The sequence below is a fragment of the Gossypium hirsutum genome, chromosome D04 (genome assembly GCF_007990345.1).
Source record: "Gossypium hirsutum isolate 1008001.06 chromosome D04, Gossypium_hirsutum_v2.1, whole genome shotgun sequence".
Lineage (NCBI taxonomy): Eukaryota > Viridiplantae > Streptophyta > Magnoliopsida > Malvales > Malvaceae > Gossypium > Gossypium hirsutum.
Genome location: NC_053440.1, coordinates 2274484 through 2296128, shown reverse-complemented (window position 1 = coordinate 2296128; position 21645 = coordinate 2274484). Strand labels below are relative to the sequence as shown.

The following is a 21645-nucleotide window of genomic DNA, read 5'->3' as shown; positions in this document are numbered from 1 at the left end:
CCTTTCACATTCGAAGATACGGTGGAATCAACACTTAGCAACCACCAATGATTCGGGGAATAAGCACTTAGCAACCCCTTTCACATTCAAGTTACGGTAGGATCAGCACTTAGCAACCACCGATGATTTGGGGAATCAGCACTTAGCAACCCCTTTCACATTCAAGTTACGGTGGGATCCCTTTCACATTCAAGTTACGGTGGGATCAGCACTTAGCAACCACCGATGATTTGGGGAATCAGCACTTAGCAACCCTTTTCACATTCAAGTTACGGTGGGATCCCTTTCACATTCAAGTTACGGTGGGATCAGCACTTAGCAACCACCGATGATTTGGGGAATCAGCACTTAGCAACCCCTTTCACATTCAAGTTACGGTGGAATCAGCACTTAGCAACCACCAAGGATTCGGGGAATCAGCACTTAACAACCCCTTGGGGGAATCAACACTTAGCAACCCCCTTTTATATTTAATGTATCCCGGCTTATTCCGAGTGTTCAACCGGAAACCTTATTTTGCAACATTTTTACCATATTTCCCAACTTTCCAAATTTTTAGGATCTATACTAAGTATTTATTCTATGTTCAATTAAATCTCAACATATAATAAATAATATCAAAATAATGCATTAACTCACATGCTTACTTACCTCGGTGCAAAATATTGAAATTTTGCAATTTACTCCACGATCTTCTCTTTTCCCCGATTGAGGTTGCCTCCTCATCTTTCTTGATCTATAATAGCAAATTTAGCTTATTTAATATTCAAATTTATTAAAACAATCCTCGACTCAACTTTTTGCAAAATTACAATTTTATCCCTAAACTTTTGCATATTTTCATTTTCGTCCCTAAGCTCGAAAATTAAATTTCTCGCCTTATTCTTATGTTTTACAACATGCTGAAAACTTTTTCCTTCTATGACAACATCAAATTCTCACTCTAACATACACTTATGAACAATAGATATTTTTACAGATTATGTCAATTTACCCGTTTTCACTTAAAACCGCTTAGCAAAAGTTGTTTAACATAATTTCTAGCTTCATATTCTACCATAAAACATCAAAATAAACACATTTAACCTATGGGTATTTTTCCAAATATGCACCCTAACACAAATTAATGGTAGAATAAGCTAAATCGAGTTACGAGGATATCAAAAATACGAAGAACATTTAAAACGGGGCTAGGATGTACTTACTACGAGCTTGAAAAAGCAAAGAAACCCTAGCTATGGTGTCCCTTAAAATTCGGCAACAACATGGAGAAGATGACACCATTTTTCCATCTTTTTCCCATTTTATTTCCTTTTTATTACTAAATGACTAAAATGCCCTTACTTAAAAAAATATATTTCACTAATTCCATACCCATTTTTGTCCATAAATTAACTAAGGGTCTAATTACCACATAAGGGCCTCTAATAATTTCATAACAATTAGACACTTCTAACATGTAGAACTCAACTTTTGCACTTTTTACAATTTAGTCCTTTTGACTAAATTGAGTGCCCAAACGTCAAAATTTTCGAACAAAATTTTTACGAAATTTTTTCATGAAATTGTTGACCATAAAAATATAATGACAATAATATTTTCCCTCGTCAGATTTGTGGTCTCAAAATCACTATTCCGACTAGGCCCAGAATCGGGCTGTTACAAACTGTGATAGCTCAATTTAAGATAAGCAAAAGGAATTATATAATCAAGTAATGTATTAGGACTTGTAGATTGACATATTAACTTGCATTTGAATTTTTGGTTTGTTTGTTCATTGCATTACATGATTTATATTATGTTATAATGCTCGAATATAAAAATACCATTGAGTTATACTAAACGTACAAGTTTGTTTCCCGTACGCAGGTTAGGTTTAAATCTTATATGCTCGTCAATATTAGCATCCAGCTGCAATCCTGGACTCAACAAGTTGGTGATGTCTTTTGTTAGTTAATGGCACGTACCTAAAAGAGTCTTTTGGTTATACAATGTTGTATTTTGGATGATGTTTTGGCATTTTGAATATCATGTGTATATATATATATATGTTGGCAATGATATTTGCTAATGGTGTCCTTGTTGAGTGGATTAGGCATGTATGGTTAATAGCTTAAATGGTGGATAGGTGTTACGCTATGAAATGGATTTAGTAAAATAATTAGTTGTGATGCTTGAATGGTAAAATTGATTCATGACATGTTGATTGTTTTGGGGTTCCATTTGAGGCATATTGGTATTTGGTTTGAATGTGGTATGAATGTGGTAAATTGGTAGATGACCTATTGAATTTATGCAGGTTTTTAAGTTGGTATATTTGTGCTAATGAACATAGATTTGGCCTTGGACATGGTTGGCATGAAGTAGGCCCTAGATGTTATATTTTATGTCACATGGCCTAGCCACATGGCTGTGTGCCACTGAAATATAGAATGTATAAGAAGCACAAGATTCTCGATTGCCACACGGGCTAGTTGTACGCCCGTGTGAATACTATAGATCCGTTCATTTAGTTTTCACACGGCCTTAGTTTGTTACACGGCCCAGCCATACAGCCGTGTGACTTTTGTTGAATATTTGCAGTTTGACCTACACAGCCTTAGTAAGTTACACAGTCTAGATACATGGTCGTGTGACTCCAGTTCTACACAGTTACAACTTGTCACACGGCCTGGGCACACAGTCGTGTGTGTAACACCCCTAACCCTTATCTTTCGCCGAAATAGGGTTACAGAGCATTACTAGAATTTATAGATCAAATATAGATAATTTTATATCATTACTCATTCACATAAAAAATCAATCATAATCAATCATATTGTCCTTTATATGAGCCATCGAGGCCCAAAATACATGTTAGAATCAGGTCGGGACTAAACCGGGAACCCAGAGAATTTTTCGTAAAATATCAAAATTTTCCCAAGGAGTAGGGGACACACGCTCGTGTGGCTCACACGGTCAAGAGACACGCCCATGTCTTAGACCATGTGGCATTCGAAATAGGGGCACATGGTTGTGTCCCAGACTGTGTCTAAATCAGGGTGCTTACTGACTTGGGTCACACAACCAAGCCACACGCCCGTGTGCTAGGCCGTGTGACCATACTGACTTGCATTTAATAGGTGCAGGGGTCACACGGCCAAGCCACACGCCTGTGTGCCAGGCCGTGTGATCATTACTGAGCATTCTGTTTTGAAATTTTTAAGAAGCAGGGGATACACAGCCGAAACACACGGCCATGTATAGACTCTTATATACTCTTCAAAACATACCTATCACAAGCCATTCCAATGGCTAGTTACAACCAAAATCACATACATGCCATTAATGGCCCAATTCAACTTATACATGCCATTATAACCAAAAGTAATTTACTAATTATACCGAAATGAGCCGAGGGATAGTGTGATGTTGCTCTGACCAACTTCCAACCAAATTGAGCTTCCGAATTACTATAAAACAAAGGAAATAAAAACAGAGTAAGCTTTAAAGCTTAGTAAGTTTGTATAAAGGAATTTAACTTACCAATTAAATTCACATTTAAAGTAAGCAAATAAACATGCTCAAACCAATTTGGCCAATTGCCTAGCATATATCCTCATCAAGCATGTTAGTCAAGTAATTCACATAAATACTAAGAAACATGAATGAGCTCATCAATATTCAATTTCCACATACATGTATTTATACTTCAAGTGTCCATGAACATGTACATATCATATCTTTATATTTCAAGTATTTATCATAGTAATTCATCTTGAATTCATATCATCTCACATCAGAACTTTACCCGTTGAATCATTTAAAATATTGATGGATACAAGGGTAGTACACATGAAGTGTACGAATTAGAAATCTATCAATTCATATTTGGGGGTGCTCATTTGAGCTCATAATCGGGAAGCTCTCTCTCTCGCCATATAACAGGATGCTCCGTAGAGCCATTAACGGGAAGCTTATCCAGGCTGTATAATGAGAAGCTAATAAGAGTCATAATCGGGAAGCTCATGCAAGCCAATAACGGGTAGCTTCGAAAAGCCATTAGTCAAGAAACTCCGAATAGCCATATATCGGGAAGTTCAAGCAAGCCATATCGGGAAGCTCCAGAGAGCCATATATCGAGACGCTCATAAAAGCTGTGGTGTGTCCACAACACATGCAGGATCACAACCAATCGGAATGCTCCGAAGAGCTATTAACAGGAAGCTCACAAGAACCATATAACGGGAAGCTCGAGAGAGCCATATATCAGGATGCTCATAAGAGCTAATAACGGGACGCTCTTTTGAGCTGTGGTGTGTCCGCAACATATGCAGGACATAACCAATTCGAGAACCCTGTATCCATCGAATTTTATTTATTCAATCGGGACTTAATATTTATCGAGCATTATCAGATATGTGATTGACTTTCATACATGTCAAGTATACAATACACATACATAACATTCAATTTAATCATATAAATATACACAATTTAGTTACACGAACTTACCTCGACAATTGTTCGTATACGTAAAATCTACTAATCCAACACTTTCTTTTCCACGATCTAACTCCGTATTTGGTCTATCCTGATCTATAAGAGTAAATTTAGCTCAATTTAATACAATTCATGTTCAATTTAATCCAATTCACATCTTAGGAAAAATTACCATTTTGCCCTTATACTTTTATTTAATTATGATTTCGTCCCTAGGCTCGGAAAATAAAATTCATGCAATTTAATCCTTATTCCAAGTCTAGCTGATTTTTACATGTAACAATAACAGCCCATGTATTTCACAAAATTCAAAATTTTTCCATGAATTTTACAACTTTTAGTCCCTAAATTATAATTTTATCAAAATTCACTTTACAAAAGTTGTTTATCTATCAACAACCTTTCATTTTCTACCATAAAACTTCATAATTCATGCATACTCATCCATGGAAAAACTTTAATACTTTAATAAATTTACAAATTAATCCCCGAGATAGCTAGATTAAGCTATTACGATCTCGGAAATATAAAAATCATTAAAAACGGGGCAAGAATACTTACCTAATTAAGCAAAAGAAGTTGGCTTGAGCTTAGGTTTCCATGGCTAGGGTTTCCATGTTTTTAATTTAGGAAAGATGATGAAAATTATGAAATTTTGTTATTTAATTAATTTATCATCTTTCCAATTTAATCTTTTTCTTTATTTAATTTTTCAAGGAAGAATCATCATACTTATCTACTAACTCATCTTAATGGTATATTTTCCATATAATGACCTCAAATTTTTAATTCCATAGCTATTTGATATCTATAGCTACTAGAACTCAACTTTTGCATTTTATGCAATTTGGTCCTTTCCATCTAATTAGACATGTAACCGATAAAATTTCTTTACGAAATTTTTATACGATATTTCAATCATAATGCAGACCATGAAATAATATTAAAATTATTTTTCTTCCGGACTCAGATTTATGGTCCCAAAACCACTGTTTTGATTTCACTGAAAACGAGTTGTTACAGTATGACCCCTATTTTGCACAATTGCTTTTATCTTTTGAAAATGTTACAATTTAATCCTTGATTGTTCTTGAAGCTTTCTTAAGCTTAATTTAAATCTGATTATGTTTACAAAACATGATATATGTGAATGTATGCGGTTATTCATTATATAATTGAATTTTTTACTTATGAATTGCGTGTAACTGTTCTGTTACTTATCATAACATCTTATCACTCGGGTCTGGCGACCGAACTGGGTGAAGGTGCTACAATACTATAGGTAATAGATAAGTAGTTGTTTAGACTTCTTATTGCATGTTTTCCTTCTATCCAATTCAATTTTAGTTCATACCTCCCTTAGGTACAATCCTCGAAATACTTCTGTATTTTATTGTAATAAAAAAAACTATATTACAATTTGACCTTATACTTGAAATACACCACATTTCCATATCTATTAGTAAAATTTATCTGCCTAAGTGCACGCACACCAAAGAGCGGTCAAGTTGTTGACACCATTTCCAGGGAGGTTTTCGGTGCTTAGGATTGAGTTGTTAGTAGTAATTCAATTTTGATACTATAGATATGGCGTTTCAGTTGTTTTCATTTGTAAATTTTATTTATTTTTACTGTTTAATTTGGTTACTTTCTTGGTGGTGGTGTTTCATAGTGAATGGTTTAAAGTAGAAATGAGTTGCTTCTATTTGATCCTGAACTTGAGTGAACTTTGCACAATGCAAGAAGGGGAATATTTTTGAGGAAGATCCACCGTACATTGATCAAATACGAGAAAATCTACTTTTTGAGGAAAGCAAGTCTGAATTCCACAAATCGAAGAGCAAATGGAAAACCGTACATTAAAGGACTATGCCATGCCCAACTTGGATGTTGTATAAGGTAGCATCAACAGGCCTACAATCAACGCCAATAATTTCAAAATAAAACAGGCCACGATCTAGATGATTCAGAGTAATCTATAATTTCGAGGATTGATGAATGAAAACCTGAACTAGCATTTCAAGTGATTCTTAACTCTGTGTGATACTTTTAGGTATAATGGTGTATCTGTTGAAGCTATTCGTCTTCGGTTCTTCCCTTTTTCATTATGCAATGACGTGTTCATGTGGTTAGATTCACATGCTGTAGATTCGATATCCACTTTGGAAGAACTTGCTCAAAGTGTAAAAATTATCAAAAACATCAAGGATCTGGTAAGTCGTCCTTATCCAAAATGAGAACCAAAGAACATGGTGGTTGTCCTGAGCCAACCTTTACAAAACATCTCTTGTTTAGCATGGGTAGCAACCTAGACTACTGCTTGTTTAGCTCCTCGTTTAATTGGAAAAATCTTGAATGAATGAATTTGTCACTCTAAGAGTTCTAACTTACTCAAAATGGGTCTCAACTTCTATGTGATTATGCTACTTTTTTTAACCTCATTTACTATAAATTAAGAATTCGACTCTAAAATCACTTTCTTCTATTTGTTTTGCATAACCAACTCTTCTCCTTTACACGTTGAAAATGTTTCTTCCATTTCTAGTGATTCAACAATGATCTTTTTTCCAAATCCATGAAGAATTTTACCTTAACTATTTTGGCATATGACCCCGATCCCAACATTTTTAGTTTTGTGATTATAGGCGCCATCAATGTTCATATTAACCCAACTATCCAAGAGCTTTGTGCAAACAATGTCAGATGTTTCCTGCTTTGTTTCAACCTCCCTAAGAACAAGCTCATATGAATCCAGGTACTCTTTAGAGGCAAACTTTATTCTCCTGATAGTGGCATCAATGTCAATAGTCATTCCTTCCATCAATTCCTCACACTTGACTTTCTAGACCATCCAGCAAGAAAAGGCAATTTTAGTCAAAAAGTTATCATCCCTGTCTATCCTCGAGCAATTTATCAAAAGTGTTGATTTCTTCCTTAACAATCTACAAACCATCTCTTGCAATAAACCATACTCCCTGAACCCATTCGAAGCCCATAATTAAGTGCTCCATAGTTCTTCCTCCCTTTGACAAATTCTACAAATTGAACTTTAACAACATTTCCTTTTGAAAAAATTCCCCAATGTGGGCAATGCATTTTCATATAGTTTTCATAAAAAATTTTGATTTTCCTAGGCATATTGAGACCCCAAACCACTTTCTATGTTTTCTCATCAATAATATGAGAAGTAGAAGGCACTAAATTTGAAACATTCCTCTTCTTTTTTTTTTGAGTTCTTTATACCCTAATTTGACTGAATGTAGACCATCAGAAATAAAAGGCCAAACCAATTTATCGTCGCCATTAGAATTGTTAATCGGAACTCCAAGAATATCCCTTTTAACATCCTTTGACAACCAACATTCAATACTCGAAAGATCCCAAACTCCTTTGTTCATTATCTCACCAACTTTTAAAGGTAGAAAAGTACTAAGAGGCCCAAGGAACAAAGGCCTTCCATCATTACAGTTTACCAACCATTGATCATCCCAGATTCGCACGCACTTCCATCATTCCAAATTCACTACAACAAAGTCTTCTTCATGAATTCTTGCTAGTATCAAGAAAATTGTTGATACCCCTTGAGGCTCAACACCCATTCCTAGTATCAAGAAAATTGTCATTTGGGAAGTATAAACTTTTAAGCAGTTTTACCCACAAAAAAATTTGGTTCTTGCAATAACCTCTAGCACTTTTTCGCAAGGAGCGCTAAATTGAATAATTCCAAGTCCTTAAAAACAAGGCCATCAGTATCCTTTCCTTCAGTAAGCCTGTAGCATGGCTTCCAATAAATTTTGTTTTCATTCCCCTTTTGTCTCCATCAGTAGTTGGTCACAGCCGAAATCATTTGAGAACACAACCTCTTTGGAAATTTAGAACAAGACATCGTATAAGTTGGTATGGCCATGGCAACTACCTTAATCAGGATCTCCTTACCTTTTGGTGAAAGGGTCATCTTTTTCCACTCCTTAAGCTTGTGGATAACTAAGCCTCTCACCTGCCTCATAGTTTTAGATTTTTATAGAACAAGCACACTTAAGTAAACTATTGGATTTATAATAGTTGGGGTCTTTAGTATTTCTAAAGTCTGTTGTTGCAAGATAGTAGAAGTGTTGGAACTTGAAATCGGAAGATTTGTCATAATTATAAATTGTATTTGTTTAGTACTTTATTTTTTTAATTTGAAGTTACAAATAATTAATTATATCAATAGTCATAACCAATTCTTATAAGCATTAAATCAAATGATTTAATATAATTCATAGTTTCAACCACTCATTATAAGTACTAAATCAAGTAACTTTAAAATAACTTATCAAAGTGAAGTTCAAATCAAAACACTAAAAATCTCAAAACCACAATGTTTCCCATATAATCAAATTGTCCTTGTCATCATATTTTCAAAATAAACATTACAAAAAGGCAATAATTAACAATAAAATAAAATCACCTTGTGTGTTTTTAGTAAATTGAACAACTAATATTAGAGCAGATAGTTGTAATTTTTGTATTATAACTTATTAGATTTTGATATATTTATTATGCGAGTGAAAAAGAAACCGATTCAAATATTATGAAGTCTTGAAGAACATTCTACAAAAGTTTATAAAATTGACTCTAATGTTATTTTTAGTAAAAAAAACTAAATATAACTTAAATTTTTTCTAAACTTATTGCAAATTTTCAATTCATTTAAATTATTTTTCAAAACTTAAATTGTAAAAAAAAAGTTATATTTCAAAATTTTGTTTTCTTATAATGAAAAAGCCATGTTAAGAAACAAAAGAGGTAAGACAAAAAAACCAAAAATTTTGCTTAATGTTTTTTTTTTAATTTTTTTATGTTTTTTTAAAGAATGGATATTTCATATTTTTATATAGATAGTACATAGAGAAAATTTGGAGGGTTTAAAAATAGTTTTCCCTCATTTTCTCTCAGTATATCTATTTAAACTATTTTATTAAATTTTATTTTAATTTATTTTTTAGAATTTTCTAATTTTTTAAAAAAAGAATGTCAATTTTTATCATTTTATATATAATCATTGTCAAACTGACAGAAAGTATAAAAATTGAGGAGTAAAATTATTATTGTACCAACTAAAAAGGTGCCACTTCACAATTGGGTGACAAAAGAATAATTTTGAAAAATTTAGTGACCAAATTGTAACTTTTTTAATTAAACATATAGATAATTTAGTGACCAATAGTGTAGTTTACCCTTATAATAAATAGGTGAATAGATAATTTCAGTTTCACTCATATGTAATTACTTCTATTTACATACGTTTGTGTAATTATAACGAAAAGAATACACTTATCTAAGATTCTCTTCCAAATAAAGAAATATCATAATCATCTTTCATTTCAAAAAGAAAAAGAAAGAAAAGAGTTTTATCTGTTCATTTGGTTGATTCCAATTCCCACACAAAAATCCAATTCCATTAACAAACTCAAAATCATCAAGTTGTTCAAAAAAAAAAAAACCATTTCAGCTTTGACTTTAAGGAATTGTTTTTCTTTTGTCAGCTGAAAAAAATTGTAAATTTCAAGCTTTGGGCGTTTTTGTTTTCAATCAGATCTGATTATGTTGAAGGTCAAATCTTTGATTTGATACTTGGAAGAAATAGGCGTTGGAATTTGCAACATAATCATCAACTTTTGGTTTTAATTGTAATGGATTTGGATGATTTCAGATCAGTTCTTGAAACTGCTGGTGTTGATGTGTGGACTTTTATAGATACCGCAATCCTGGTAGCTTCTTTGGATTATGGCCAAGAGTTTAAGCAAAGGAGAGATGGGATTGTGGAGAGGCTTTATGCTACTTCCATGGTTACCAGGTGTAAAAGCTGTGATTTTGGTGAGAGATCAAATGTATATCAAGTTAATAAAGAAGATAGCCCCCATGAAGGTAAAGAAGGAGGAAAAGGGTCTCCTTTTACGCCTCATTCTGATAATGAAGATGATGATATGGACCCTTATGGAGGCTTGTTTGATGATGAACAAAAAAGGGTTCTTGAGATTAAGGAGCGTCTTGAACTACCTGATCAGGTCTTTGAATCTTTTTGCTATCGTATTGTTGATTTGATCATTTGTTTTGGATTTTGATTTTGATTTGAATAATTTGTTTTTACAGTCTGAGGATTCTTTGGTTGATTTACTTCAAAGCTTGGCAGACATGGATATAACATTTCAAGCTCTCAAGGTAATAATTATGTGGAACAGTTTTTTTTTTTTTTTTGGTTTAATGTCTTGTTTAGTTTGATTTATGTCAATTGCCTCGTTGTGATACTATCTTCAGGAGACTGATATTGGGAGACATGTTAACAAATTGAGGAAACATTCATCAAATGATGTTAGGAGATTAGTGAAGCAACTTGTCAGGTTTTAATGAACTTGCTGAAGTATACATATATGTTAAATATATATATATGTATGTATGTATGTGAGTGTGTGAACAAACTGAGGAAGCAATTATCAAAGAAAGAGTGTTATGTGATTTGATTTCTTGTTTCTTCAGGAAGTGGAAAGAAATTGTAGATGAATGGGTAAGGGTGAATCAACCTGGAGAACCAGAACCTGCTGGACTTATGGGTAAATTTATTATCTCAACTGTAATATGAAGAATTTTTTGTTTTTGTCAGAAAATATTTCAAAGGTGAATGGAAATTGACATGTCAATAAAGTTAAAATGACTATGAATATTGTCTAGCAGCCGATGGCGATTCACCACAGCAAAAACTTCCTCAAAATGGTCGTCAACAGGTGAAAGGAGTTGTTTTTCCCTGTGAAAGTTGTTTTAAAATTCTGCTTTATTTATTTTTTATCGTTCTAAGATTCTGTTCTGTTATAGGTTCCTGATTTTGCATACTCTCCTAATCCCCACAGTGAGTATAGAATCTGATTCAAAGTTGGATATGATCTTTGTATCTTTCATTTGTGCTTTTAATCAATCAACCTCCTTTTTAATGCTTTACCGTACAACAATTGACAGATGGGAGTTTTGGTTCGGAGAAGAATAATTCAGAACCTGAAAGGAAGCCAAAGCCAATCCCTCCTTGCCGAAAAGATCCTCCATCAAGACATACTCACTCAACTCCTCCACAAAATGTACAGGTATTAGTACATACCAAATGGGAGCATCTAATTGCATCATTACTTTGTTGATGGACATAGATGTCTGATACCAAATTTAGAAAGAAATGCTTTCAAAATAATTGATGATGCGAAACCGGTGTTTTGACAAATTCCTGTAATTTTGAGGCTTTCGATTCTCAAGGAATGAGAAGTTATAGTTACTCGCCACACCCTAATAGTTTATCTTAGCAAAAGGCCAAGGGAAAGTTCAACTTAACTTAGCAATTTTAGCATTGCCGGTTGTCCTAAGGATTCAGTTTGATGAGTTGATAATTGGTATAAACTTTGGCATTTCTATTTGTTGAATCGCCTTTCTGGGGATTTCGTAGAGACAGAGAGAACAAAAGGAAAGCAATTTTGACTCTGAAAGGCTGGCTTCTGCGAGGAAAAGGCTTCAAGAAAGTTACAAGGAAGCTGAAAATGGTTTGCTTTCTTCTCTTCTTCCACAGTTTACTTGATCTTGAATCCCTCACTTTGGGTTCATACTAAATGTGACTGTCTGCGATTTTTGTGTGCTTTTTGAAGCCAAAAAGCAAAGAACGGTACAAGTGATGGACATTCATGAGCTACCAAAACCCAAGAATGCCTTCTTTGCCAAAAACAAGGGAGGTGGTTCTCAAGGGAGGCACTGGTGATTGGGTGAATGAGTTGGGATTAAACGACATCCTAATTTAGGATTTCATTTCTATTTTTCTGCTGTGATCGTTGTATAAGATAGGAGTACTCTTCATATCTTTTATAGGTTATCTTTCCATGTTCTTTCATGGATATGTACTGAACTATTATCGATCATTTGAAATTCTTGAGGGCCGTGGACATCCATAACCGTTCTATTGGGGGTGAACTGTACTTCTTTGTTTGAGACATGTTACCTTCCCCCACCCCCAAATGTGCGATATTTTTAATTTGTAATATATGTGAGTTTTCTTAAAAGATAACTCCTTGTTTTGGAAGTATGTTACCATCTTTCATTTTTTATCAATGCAAGCTGACTCTACCTTGAAGATAATAGTTGATATACTAGGCAAACTGATAGTTTAACTTAATGCATAGTAAGGGTAGCAGTACTTTGTGGGATATGGTTATAACGAAAATTTACTCTTTTTCTTTTCTTTTTTTTCCTTAAAATTCTTTTGTGCGCTACTTTTTTAAAGATTATGCAAGAAGCCAGCCATATGGATTTTGTTTCATTTGGTAGATACCATCTGTCTTTTGAAACATTGATGAGGTGTGCAGAGAAACCCTTTTTTAATTCCAAAAAGTTTTCTGCCTCAACATTTGCTGGTTATATGATAAGGCTCCTTAACTTATTGCATCTGTTGAGAGGGTCAAGGGGACTCTGCACAGCTAATACAGATGTACACAAACAGTGAGGTTGATCTATCATATGTAACTGCTCTTTTGTGGTTCATGCATTGTGGTTGATGACTTTTAGATTATTTGTTTAGGGTAGTTGCTTGTACTTCAAAGGATGCTTGAATGAAGTTTCTTATTAACTCTTTAAATGCAGCTTCTTATGCAGTAGTCCTAGTACTTGCTTTCCCCTATGTCGCAAGCTTTTGCTCTCAGTGATTTCATTTTGTGGGACTTCTCACTCAAAGCTGAATGCTTAGGAAAACAAGACTCCCTTCACCAGCAAACTCCAAACCATAATTCGCTCCAGGAGCAAAAAGAAAATAACAAGAAGAAAATATCAAACTTACATCCACCTCTCTCCACCTTTCTGTCTTCTCTAACATGATGTTTAGTTAACCGTTTTTCTTGTCATTTTTGCTTGCAGGTGGTGTGGATTAAATGGCTATATGAAACTATGTTTTGAGTCGAGCAAGAGAGTAATAAGGCTCTCTTTAACTGGTATTCATCTTTATGAAGTGATCAATTGCACTTTGGCCTTTATGCTATGACCATAACCAACAAGATGAAGTGGCCTTCAGCTTGTTATGCGGGTTGGTGGATGTAATCAATTGGACTTTGCAGGTATTCTCACTATAACCTCAATAGACTCATTATTATACGAGTTCTATATATGTTGAAGGCAGCAACTTAATACGACATTTTGCTGAAACTGAACATGCATGAGCAAGATATGTTAGGGAACCTGTGGATGACATCCATGATTCATAGCTTTTGTAAAAGTTCTACTGCATAAAAATGTTGATAACCATGAACTTAGTTCTGTTGCTACATGAACTCTGGATTGCCATTTGTATAACTGTTCAGGTTTTGATGACTGCAACATGCATTGCCTTATGTTTTTGCTTAATGAACAAAATGTTTGACTTCTCAAAAAATTGAATGTTATATAATATCAAGTTCTCATGTTCTTTTACCAGAAATATTACTCAATACTTTTCCCTGTTATTTTGTTTTTTTCTTTCCTTATTTCCTACAAATTTACTTATGCAGGTATCTATTGTCAAGTAAAGTTACATAAATATAATTTTCTTATTTACAAGTATATATATGTATCAATTTATATCACTCAGACTTGGTTGAGGATTGGACATGGGTACATGTCCGATAAAAGTATATTCAATTATCTCCAAGATTTTTATGTATTTGGAGAGTCCTTTGAGGCTTATATCCTGATAATCATGTCTAGATGTGTGTTGGTTTGCTCTAGGTGCATGATAAATACAGCTTTTTTGACAATATAAAGTACTAGGACTGATTGATGAATATTTGATAGATGCAGGTACAATTGTCATAGTCTGGCTTTGAAGCATGTTTATTTCGCATTTCTTTGACCAAAAGCGGAATGTGTTAAAAAAAATAGCATGTTTTTTGTAACTTGAGTTTTTCTTGGCTTGCAGTCATCATTAGTTTCTTGTTTCACTGTGGAGGCCCAACCGGTGACTTGTACTTGCTTAGATGAGCTTAGCATTGAAGATTGTTGAACCTGAAAGAGCATATGAAAGAGCTTGGTCGAATACGTGCAGTGCTTCGTTTTCGATGTTTTAGGAAGCTAGATGGCATTCTACTTGGATAAAATTTCTAGATATCATGGAATTGTGTTGAACAATAAGCATTAGTGGGAAGCTCTGTGGAGAACCTTGGCTACATGGTTTTCGTTATGGAATCATCTTAGACACATGTATTCACAGTTCACACACCCGCAAAAGATGTCGAACCTTGAAGACAAGGGGATGCATATGCAGATGCTGAACTAACTTGTTAGGCCCTAAGTTCCGTGGATGTAGTACTTTGCTATTATGGTTTTGATTGGAACTCCAGAATTGCATTTTATATGTATTGGAGAGAAGAGGAGTGTAAACTTGAAACATGCTAGAAATTTGATCTGGCAATCAATGTAATATGTTATTTCTGTGTCAAATATTTAAATATAAAAATACATTGGATTTCAGTAGTTAAACCATGTAAAAAGTGCCATGCTCCATGTCTCTTATGGGGGGATTCTGGAATTGTACTATTCCAAGCATTGTATCAGTTGCACGAGATTTGAAACACAATACATGCACACATATATATATGATTAAAACATTAATGTTTAAAGTTATAAATATTTTAAAATTTTATATTATGTAATTTTTAACATATCAACCAAAAACGATAAATAAGAATACGAATTATCAAATTTAATTCAGATGATGCTTGCCGTCCGAACAAAACTGATGCAAGTTAATGTCCTTTTACGTCAGGTAATTATTAGGTAAATGTTTCAATGAATTAATTAGGAATTTTTTTTCCAACATTATATACATTATATGTATCATAATATGATGGTCGCAATTCCAGATCTAGACCTTAACCATCTCATGTCCAAAGCTCAATCTGCATTGGACCAAATTCATGAACAAATCTACTAAAAAATAGAAAAGGAACGTTTGTTGCAAATGGTCTGATAACATACAATGCCTTTGGCTATGGCTATGGCTATGGCTACATTAGATATTGTTCCTACAGAAAACAAAACAACATTCAGGAATTAAATTGAATTCCCTAATCCAATTATCTACAACCAACGTCGAACCAGAAATAGAGACAAGTTCGAGCATAAATGACTCGAACTTGCTGTAGTGCTAGATCTCCACTCGTCAAAACAGCCTTTGCACCTCCTTCAATCCGAGTGTGCGATACAGAAATGCTATCACCATCACTCTTCAGGTTGGAGGGAAACACCCCACTTCCGGCTGTACTCATGATCGGGCATGACAGATAGTCCAACGGGTTTGATTCACACTGAAGTATGCATTCATCTATAATTAGCCTTCCACTCCTATGAAGCAAGCAGCAACCTAGCTCCGCCTTCACCGTTAAGTTTGTCAGCTTGCAGGTTGATAGAAACTCCAATGCACTGCTCCACCAAAATGAACAGCACAAACGTGCAGGTTGTTTCTCTCTATTAAAAAATAATAATTGTGACCTTATAGAGCCATCTCCAGACTGTTGAATATCCATATTCTTTCATAGCAGGTAGCATACAATCTGCTCCTTTAGTTTTATCATAAATCACAACAACAAATAAAAGAGAACATTTCAAGCAAATCGCATGCTGAAAACATCATCCAGGCCTTTAATCGTGAAGCTGCTAATTTTAAACAATATGGAGGTGGCTCGACACAAGATTTCTAGATATAACATGGAGAAACCTCTCAACAAATTACCACATTCAACATACGAAGCAAAAACATAGTCAGAAAATTTGCAAACCTGTCTGAACCTCGCAAACAGATGACAGTTGTTTCATCAGGAAGCTCACCTCCGCCGATCTGAAGAAAGTAGTTGAGATAGAAGTGAGGCAAAAACAATAACTTTTTATACAATTATTACAAAAAGATTATCTTCATTCTCAACTCAAGGCCTTGATCTCTTTATCAGGAGATAAATAAGAGAGCTGAGTAGGGGATGGGGAAAGAGACTTTTAAGAGAATCATGTCCTACAGCTCATTACGAGTGGTTCAAACATCTTTTGAGCATGGTCTCATGTCATCTATGTTGAGTTATCTATAACATAATCCTAAACTCAAAAACTCCTAACCACAAATAACGAGAATAGGTTATAATTTAGTGCAAGAGGGATGGAACAAAATCAACAAATGTAGGTAGCACTAGGTCGCACTAGGCAGAGGTTACCCACAGCCCGATATTTGAATCAAATAAGTTGCTATTGCTTAAATGCAGTTTTAAATCATCTCAGGCCAAATAGTAGGGGTTCTAGGCCTATATATTGACTCCATACATCTTTTGAAAACATAAGTAAAGCTCTAAAGTAATCACCCATTGAAAGATCCATGATCATATATATCTCATAACAAAATATTTGGCATAAACATGTCTTGTATTTCAAATAATACTAATAAGAAACATCTTTGCGTGCATTTTACAGAAAAAAATATCATATGCATTAAAATAAGACGAAAAAGTGTATCAACATAAATGATAACTAAAGAGAAACTAAAACAATAAAATGAGAAAGAACTTAAAGCATCTCCATTATCAAATATAATGGTATCGCATTAAAAAAAAGGGTGGCAGAATGTATAGGACAGCACATTCAAAGTCAATACTTGTGGAAGTTCCCTGCATTACTTCGATTTGAGTGTTAGTGTCTGATACAGAAATGTGTCCGAGACACGTATGCCCAACTTCAGGTTTAACACCCATGGCCATTATTAAGAGGCATCCATGTTGAGATATCTATAATGGATCACACAAAGGGTACTTGAAGGGTTACATCCCCATGCTATGTAAGAATATGCGCCAGCCATGGGTGCAGATCCAAGTTTTTTTCTCAGAAATTTGTATTTCAAAGAGTAAATACATACCAAGGAAGCAATTTATCTGTAAACTGACTTTTGCAGAATCATAAGGACATACCAGGCAGAGAGGTTTTTTAATCTGAATATTAGAGGCAAGATGACTGCCGCCAGCTGCAATTAGAATAGTGTCGCCAGGTCTAAAAGGGAGAGTTTGGAGATACGGTCTCAGTAATATACCATATAATCCCAAACCACAAATTAGAAGTAGTTTTATGTACCTGGCTGCAGACACAGCTTCTTCAATATTGGGGAAAACACCAGGTTCAGAAAAATCCTGAACAGATCTATCTACTCGCAGCCACAGTCGAGGGTGACACGCCAAATAACACCATCTGTGGCAAACGAGGGCGGTGTTATACCGATCTGCAACTCAATAGCAATATGTAAAAGAGATCGCACTTGGTACCAGGATTAAAAATCATCAGAAATGACGGTGCCTGCTAAAATGCTTTCAGTGTTGCTAAAATGTGGAACTTCCGAAAGCCAATGGAAAAAGAAAACAAAAGAAAAGACAAAATAGGAATGCTATTGGAAAGCAAATTACTTGAATGGATTCTTTTCAGACATTTTTACCTCATTAGCATCAAGTTCTCTTAGGAAACAACTAAACATCCTATCATTAGCACCACATAACCAAAGTTACAAGAATACCCACTAATTTGGAAGCATTCAATAAAAGAAATCTTTAGATGACGTTACATAAATCCCAACATTTGTAAAGTTTTGCTCGCCTCCACCTTAGCATAAGTAGTCAAAGCCTCAAAAACCGGGAGACATCCACCAAATACAAGAAGAAAAAGAGTGTAAAGATATGTCATTCCATGCATTTCACAAAGAATATCCAAGTTCATTTCTTCTAAAATAAGAACTATCTGGGCCAAATACCTTACATATGCTTTCTCACTCCATCATAAGAACTTGAAGAGAAATTCCCAATAAATATAATTAACCTAAAATAACTTGAATTAACCATTACTTCACTTCCTATAAATCTAAAAATAACAGAAATTTTTAAACACCAATATAAAATGCCAACAAAAAATCCAATTGCATCGTTACCTAAAAAAAAAAAACAATTGACCGTAAGCCAACTTCCTATGAAACCAAAACCAACGACTGAGTTAAAATTAACATAACTTGCTTAATACCCAGATGAACAAATACAAAATTGAAGATAAATAAAGAACCGTAGCACCAAATGAACTAATATTTGCAGAGATCAATCAAATGAAAAATATTCATTAAGAAAAGGGTTTATAGGGGGAAAAATACCCAACCTGGAATGGGAGACAAGAAGCTGAAAATATGCATAAGGCAGCCATCATCAAGGTTATTTATAAGAGCTGAAGAAGGAGAAGAAGACGTAATCTTTCTGGACTTTCTCTTCTCTAGCTCTTCCACCTCCATGGCCCGTCTTTGCCTTACGAAAAGTATATATTTTTTTTCTAAGATATTAACTATGGTATGCAATGAACAATAAACCGACACGACAGTCAGACACGAGTTAGTACTTCGGTTGGTTCTTTGAGTTTAGCTGAACTGCTTAATTAAACCCAATCCGGATTTATAGGCCGAAATTTGGACAAAGATTTCAGGGTCTTAAACCCAACTTTTTGTAAAACTGCTTAGCAAGCTAACATGTTGTTGAAAAAGCCCATGATCCTAATGGCTTTGTTACACATTTTGTTAAAGTGGATGGCAGATTGTTGGAGATGAAAAGAGAAAAGTCAAAGATACTTTATAACCATAAGAATAAAACAAATTCACGATAATTTCCTAATATATCAATTATGAATCTTCATTGTTGGAGATGCAAAAGGGAAAAGTCAAAGATACTTCATAACCATAAGAATAAAACAAACTCACGATAATTTCCTAATATATCAATTATGAATCTTCAATAGTGACGGAAATCTGTTTTAAAGTAAGCTTCAATAGTATTTTTTGAGTAATTTTCTTGAGTATTATTTGGCGGTTCCTTCCTATTTTATTATTTTTGTCATATATAGTTTTAGAATACTTAAAAAAATCGTGATTTTTTGCTGTTTAGTACATAATCCCATGAAATCGACACGACATACCACATGCTTGAATGGATTGGCCGTGTGAAAAGGTGCAACTCTTGTGGCTCTTCAGTTTACTTTGATGCTTTGGTTTTCGCTCATTTTGTTCTCAAGTACTTTATTAAGCATTAAAACATGAATTTAAAGGATTGGGAGTATCACAATTGACATCAGACAATCACCCAAAACACGTTAAAAATGAGGTTAAAAAATATTATTTTTAGCACTTATTATTGGTTAGGGTTTGTTTTGTTCTTACCTATGCATTTAGTTACATGCCATTGCATGGTTGTTACTAACAACCCATGATAACGTAAGTGGCTAAAATGTAACATCTCAAACATAAGTGACTAAAATGTAACCTGAAACAAATAAAAGTGACTATTTTAGGAGTTTACCTTAGAATAAATAATCGATTAAATTTATGAAATTATAAATTTTTAAAAATCAAAATTTACCATTATCAAACAAAATAATTAATATATCAAATAGATTTACAATGCTTAGTTTTTCTGTTTATCAAACACATCTTAAAATTTATTAATAAAAGAATTTTTTTTATTCCGTAATATATGTCAATATTAATATAAAACATTATATATGAAATTTGATTTAATATATCGTATGATATATGCAACTTTAGCTTTAGCTCAATTTTACAGAAGGAATTTTTATTTTTATTAAATTGGTTGTCACCTAAAATTGAAAAGTCCTAATTGACAGGTAACATAGTACATACTGATGTTGACGGGGATTTCATGAGAAATCGACGCAAGATCCAATGACTGGATGAAGAAGATGGATTGGGACTTGATTGCAAAGCTTCAAGAATCTCAAGAAATTTCCAACAAGATTTTAGACTAAAATTGTAACTTTTGAGATTACGTGAAGATGAGAGTAGAGGTAGGGTTTTTATTTGCTAAAATGACTAACAGGAATTTTAGTTGATTAGGAGCTTGAGGTTTAATGGGATTTAAAATGTAATAGTTGGCTGTTTCTCTCCACTTTCTACCGAGCTCTTAACCATTAGGCTAAGATTTGACTCTTGTCAAAACTTTGTTTTTCTTTTTTTTGTAGGAGGGAGTTATGACCTTCTGTCGTGCGTTAATTTACCCGCGCGCGCGGGCGGGGGTGGCCTTGCGGACCCTTTTTGACTATAAAGCATTTTAAGTCTTTTAGAATCGGTTTGATTAGGAGCTTGAGGTTTGATGGGCAAATAGGCGCATTTGTAAAGAAAAATTTTGTTGTAGGATGACGGATGACCGTGGATTGGATCTTTTGGAAGGGTGGAAAAAATAAAACGGTATTTAAAATGTAATATTTGGCTGTTTCTCTCCACTTTCGATCGAGCTCTTAACCATTTTGACTCTTGTCGATTTCTGGAAATCTAATATGGGGTGGTTATGACTTTTTTACCCCGTGGGGGGCGAGGCCCTTGGACAACCCTTTTTTTCTATAAAACATTTTCCGCCTACATTCAATCACTTGTCAATTGGACTAGATTTTGATTTTTGAGTTTTAGTTTCCAAATATGAGTGATCCCAAGTATTTTTGTCCTGACCCTTACCCTCCTCAAGGTTATCCCCCAGCGATGGCACCACCTCCACAGTATGCTGCTGCACCTCCACATTATGCTGCTCCTTACCCTGCTCAAGGTTATCCCCCAGTGATGGCACCACCTCCACAGTATGCTGCTCCACCTCCAAGGCCTGGTTTCCTTGAGGGCTGTCTCGCGGCTTTGCGTTGCTGCTGTCTAATTGGTGAGTGCTGCGCTGATTCTTCCATAATCCCCGTGAGCTGATCATCTCTGTATCAGTGGTTTTTATTTTATTTTGTTGTTTATGTGTCTTTTTTTATTTTATTTTATTTTTTCATCGAGAGAACAGAGCAATGTTAAAAATAAGAGAACAGTCGAAAATGTTATCTGATGAACAATATTCCTGGTATTTCTGTAAGAAAAAGATTTTAATTAATGTGTAATTAGGTTTCTTTTTTGATCATCTTATGGTGGGGCCCACATGTTCTTCATAATTTGACCATTTTTTGCAACCTACGACGCTTCCTTTGTTTTTCCCTTTTCCTTAACGGCCTCTCCTTGTGAGTGCCTTGGAGCCTGCGGATCTTTGGATGAAACAATGTTATACTGGAATTAAGCTATAATGGAATAGAATTGTAAATCATATC

The 21645-nt window shown here is 34.3% G+C and overlaps 2 protein-coding genes across 6 annotated transcripts; one reads left to right on the top strand and one right to left on the bottom strand.

Annotated features, from left to right (window-relative positions):
- Positions 1–9738: 9738 nt before the first annotated feature.
- LOC107936206 (probable mediator of RNA polymerase II transcription subunit 26c) lies at positions 9739–14985 on the top strand. 4 transcript variants are annotated; one of them, XM_016868894.2, is made up of 10 exons: positions 9739–10532; positions 10618–10686; positions 10783–10865; positions 11002–11075; positions 11197–11246; positions 11335–11368; positions 11476–11597; positions 11948–12041; positions 12144–13595; positions 14432–14985. In XM_016868894.2, the coding sequence occupies exons 1-9, from the start codon at positions 10158–10160 to the stop codon at positions 12251–12253; spliced, it is 1011 nt and encodes a 336-aa protein (XP_016724383.2). In that variant the 5' UTR covers positions 9739–10157; the 3' UTR covers positions 12254–13595; positions 14432–14985. The 4 variants fall into 4 exon arrangements, with proteins under 4 accessions (XP_016724383.2, XP_016724382.2, XP_040947569.1 ...); XM_016868893.2 differs by having other exon boundaries at positions 9795–10532; positions 11194–11246; XM_041091635.1 differs by lacking the exon at positions 11948–12041 and having other exon boundaries at positions 9795–10532; positions 13129–13595.
- Positions 14986–15442: 457 nt separating this feature from the next.
- Positions 15443–18935, bottom strand: LOC107936212 (F-box protein SKIP5). 2 transcript variants are annotated; one of them, XM_016868901.2, is made up of 5 exons: positions 18676–18935; positions 17617–17761; positions 17457–17535; positions 16290–16348; positions 15443–15978 (listed from the first exon to the last, which is right to left on the bottom strand). In XM_016868901.2, exons 1-5 carry the CDS (start codon positions 18803–18805, stop codon positions 15588–15590), a joined length of 804 nt encoding a protein of 267 aa, XP_016724390.2. In that variant the 5' UTR covers positions 18806–18935; the 3' UTR covers positions 15443–15587. The 2 variants fall into 2 exon arrangements, with proteins under 2 accessions (XP_016724390.2, XP_016724391.2); XM_016868902.2 differs by having other exon boundaries at positions 15443–15933; positions 18676–18932.
- Positions 18936–21645: the final 2710 nt, after the last annotated feature.

What these genes read in the sequence shown, in the direction of transcription:
- LOC107936212 (XM_016868901.2), bottom strand. Translation starts at nt 18,805, where the DNA reads ATGGAGGTGGAAGAGCTAGAGAAGAGAAAGTCCAGAAAGATTACGTCT. An exon ending in CTTCTTGTCTCCCATTCCAG is followed by an intron (nt 17,762 to 18,675) that starts GTTGGGTATTTT and finishes ATTGAGTTGCAG; the next exon opens with ATCGGTATAACACCGCCCTC. An exon ending in GAAGCTGTGTCTGCAGCCAG is followed by an intron (nt 17,536 to 17,616) that starts GTACATAAAACT and finishes TCTCCCTTTTAG; the next exon opens with ACCTGGCGACACTATTCTAA.
- LOC107936206 (XM_016868893.2), top strand. Translation starts at nt 10,158, where the DNA reads ATGGATTTGGATGATTTCAGATCAGTTCTTGAAACTGCTGGTGTTGAT. An exon ending in ATACTCTCCTAATCCCCACA is followed by an intron (nt 11,369 to 11,475) that starts GTGAGTATAGAA and finishes AACAATTGACAG; the next exon opens with ATGGGAGTTTTGGTTCGGAG. An exon ending in TTACAAGGAAGCTGAAAATG is followed by an intron (nt 12,042 to 12,143) that starts GTTTGCTTTCTT and finishes TGCTTTTTGAAG; the next exon opens with CCAAAAAGCAAAGAACGGTA.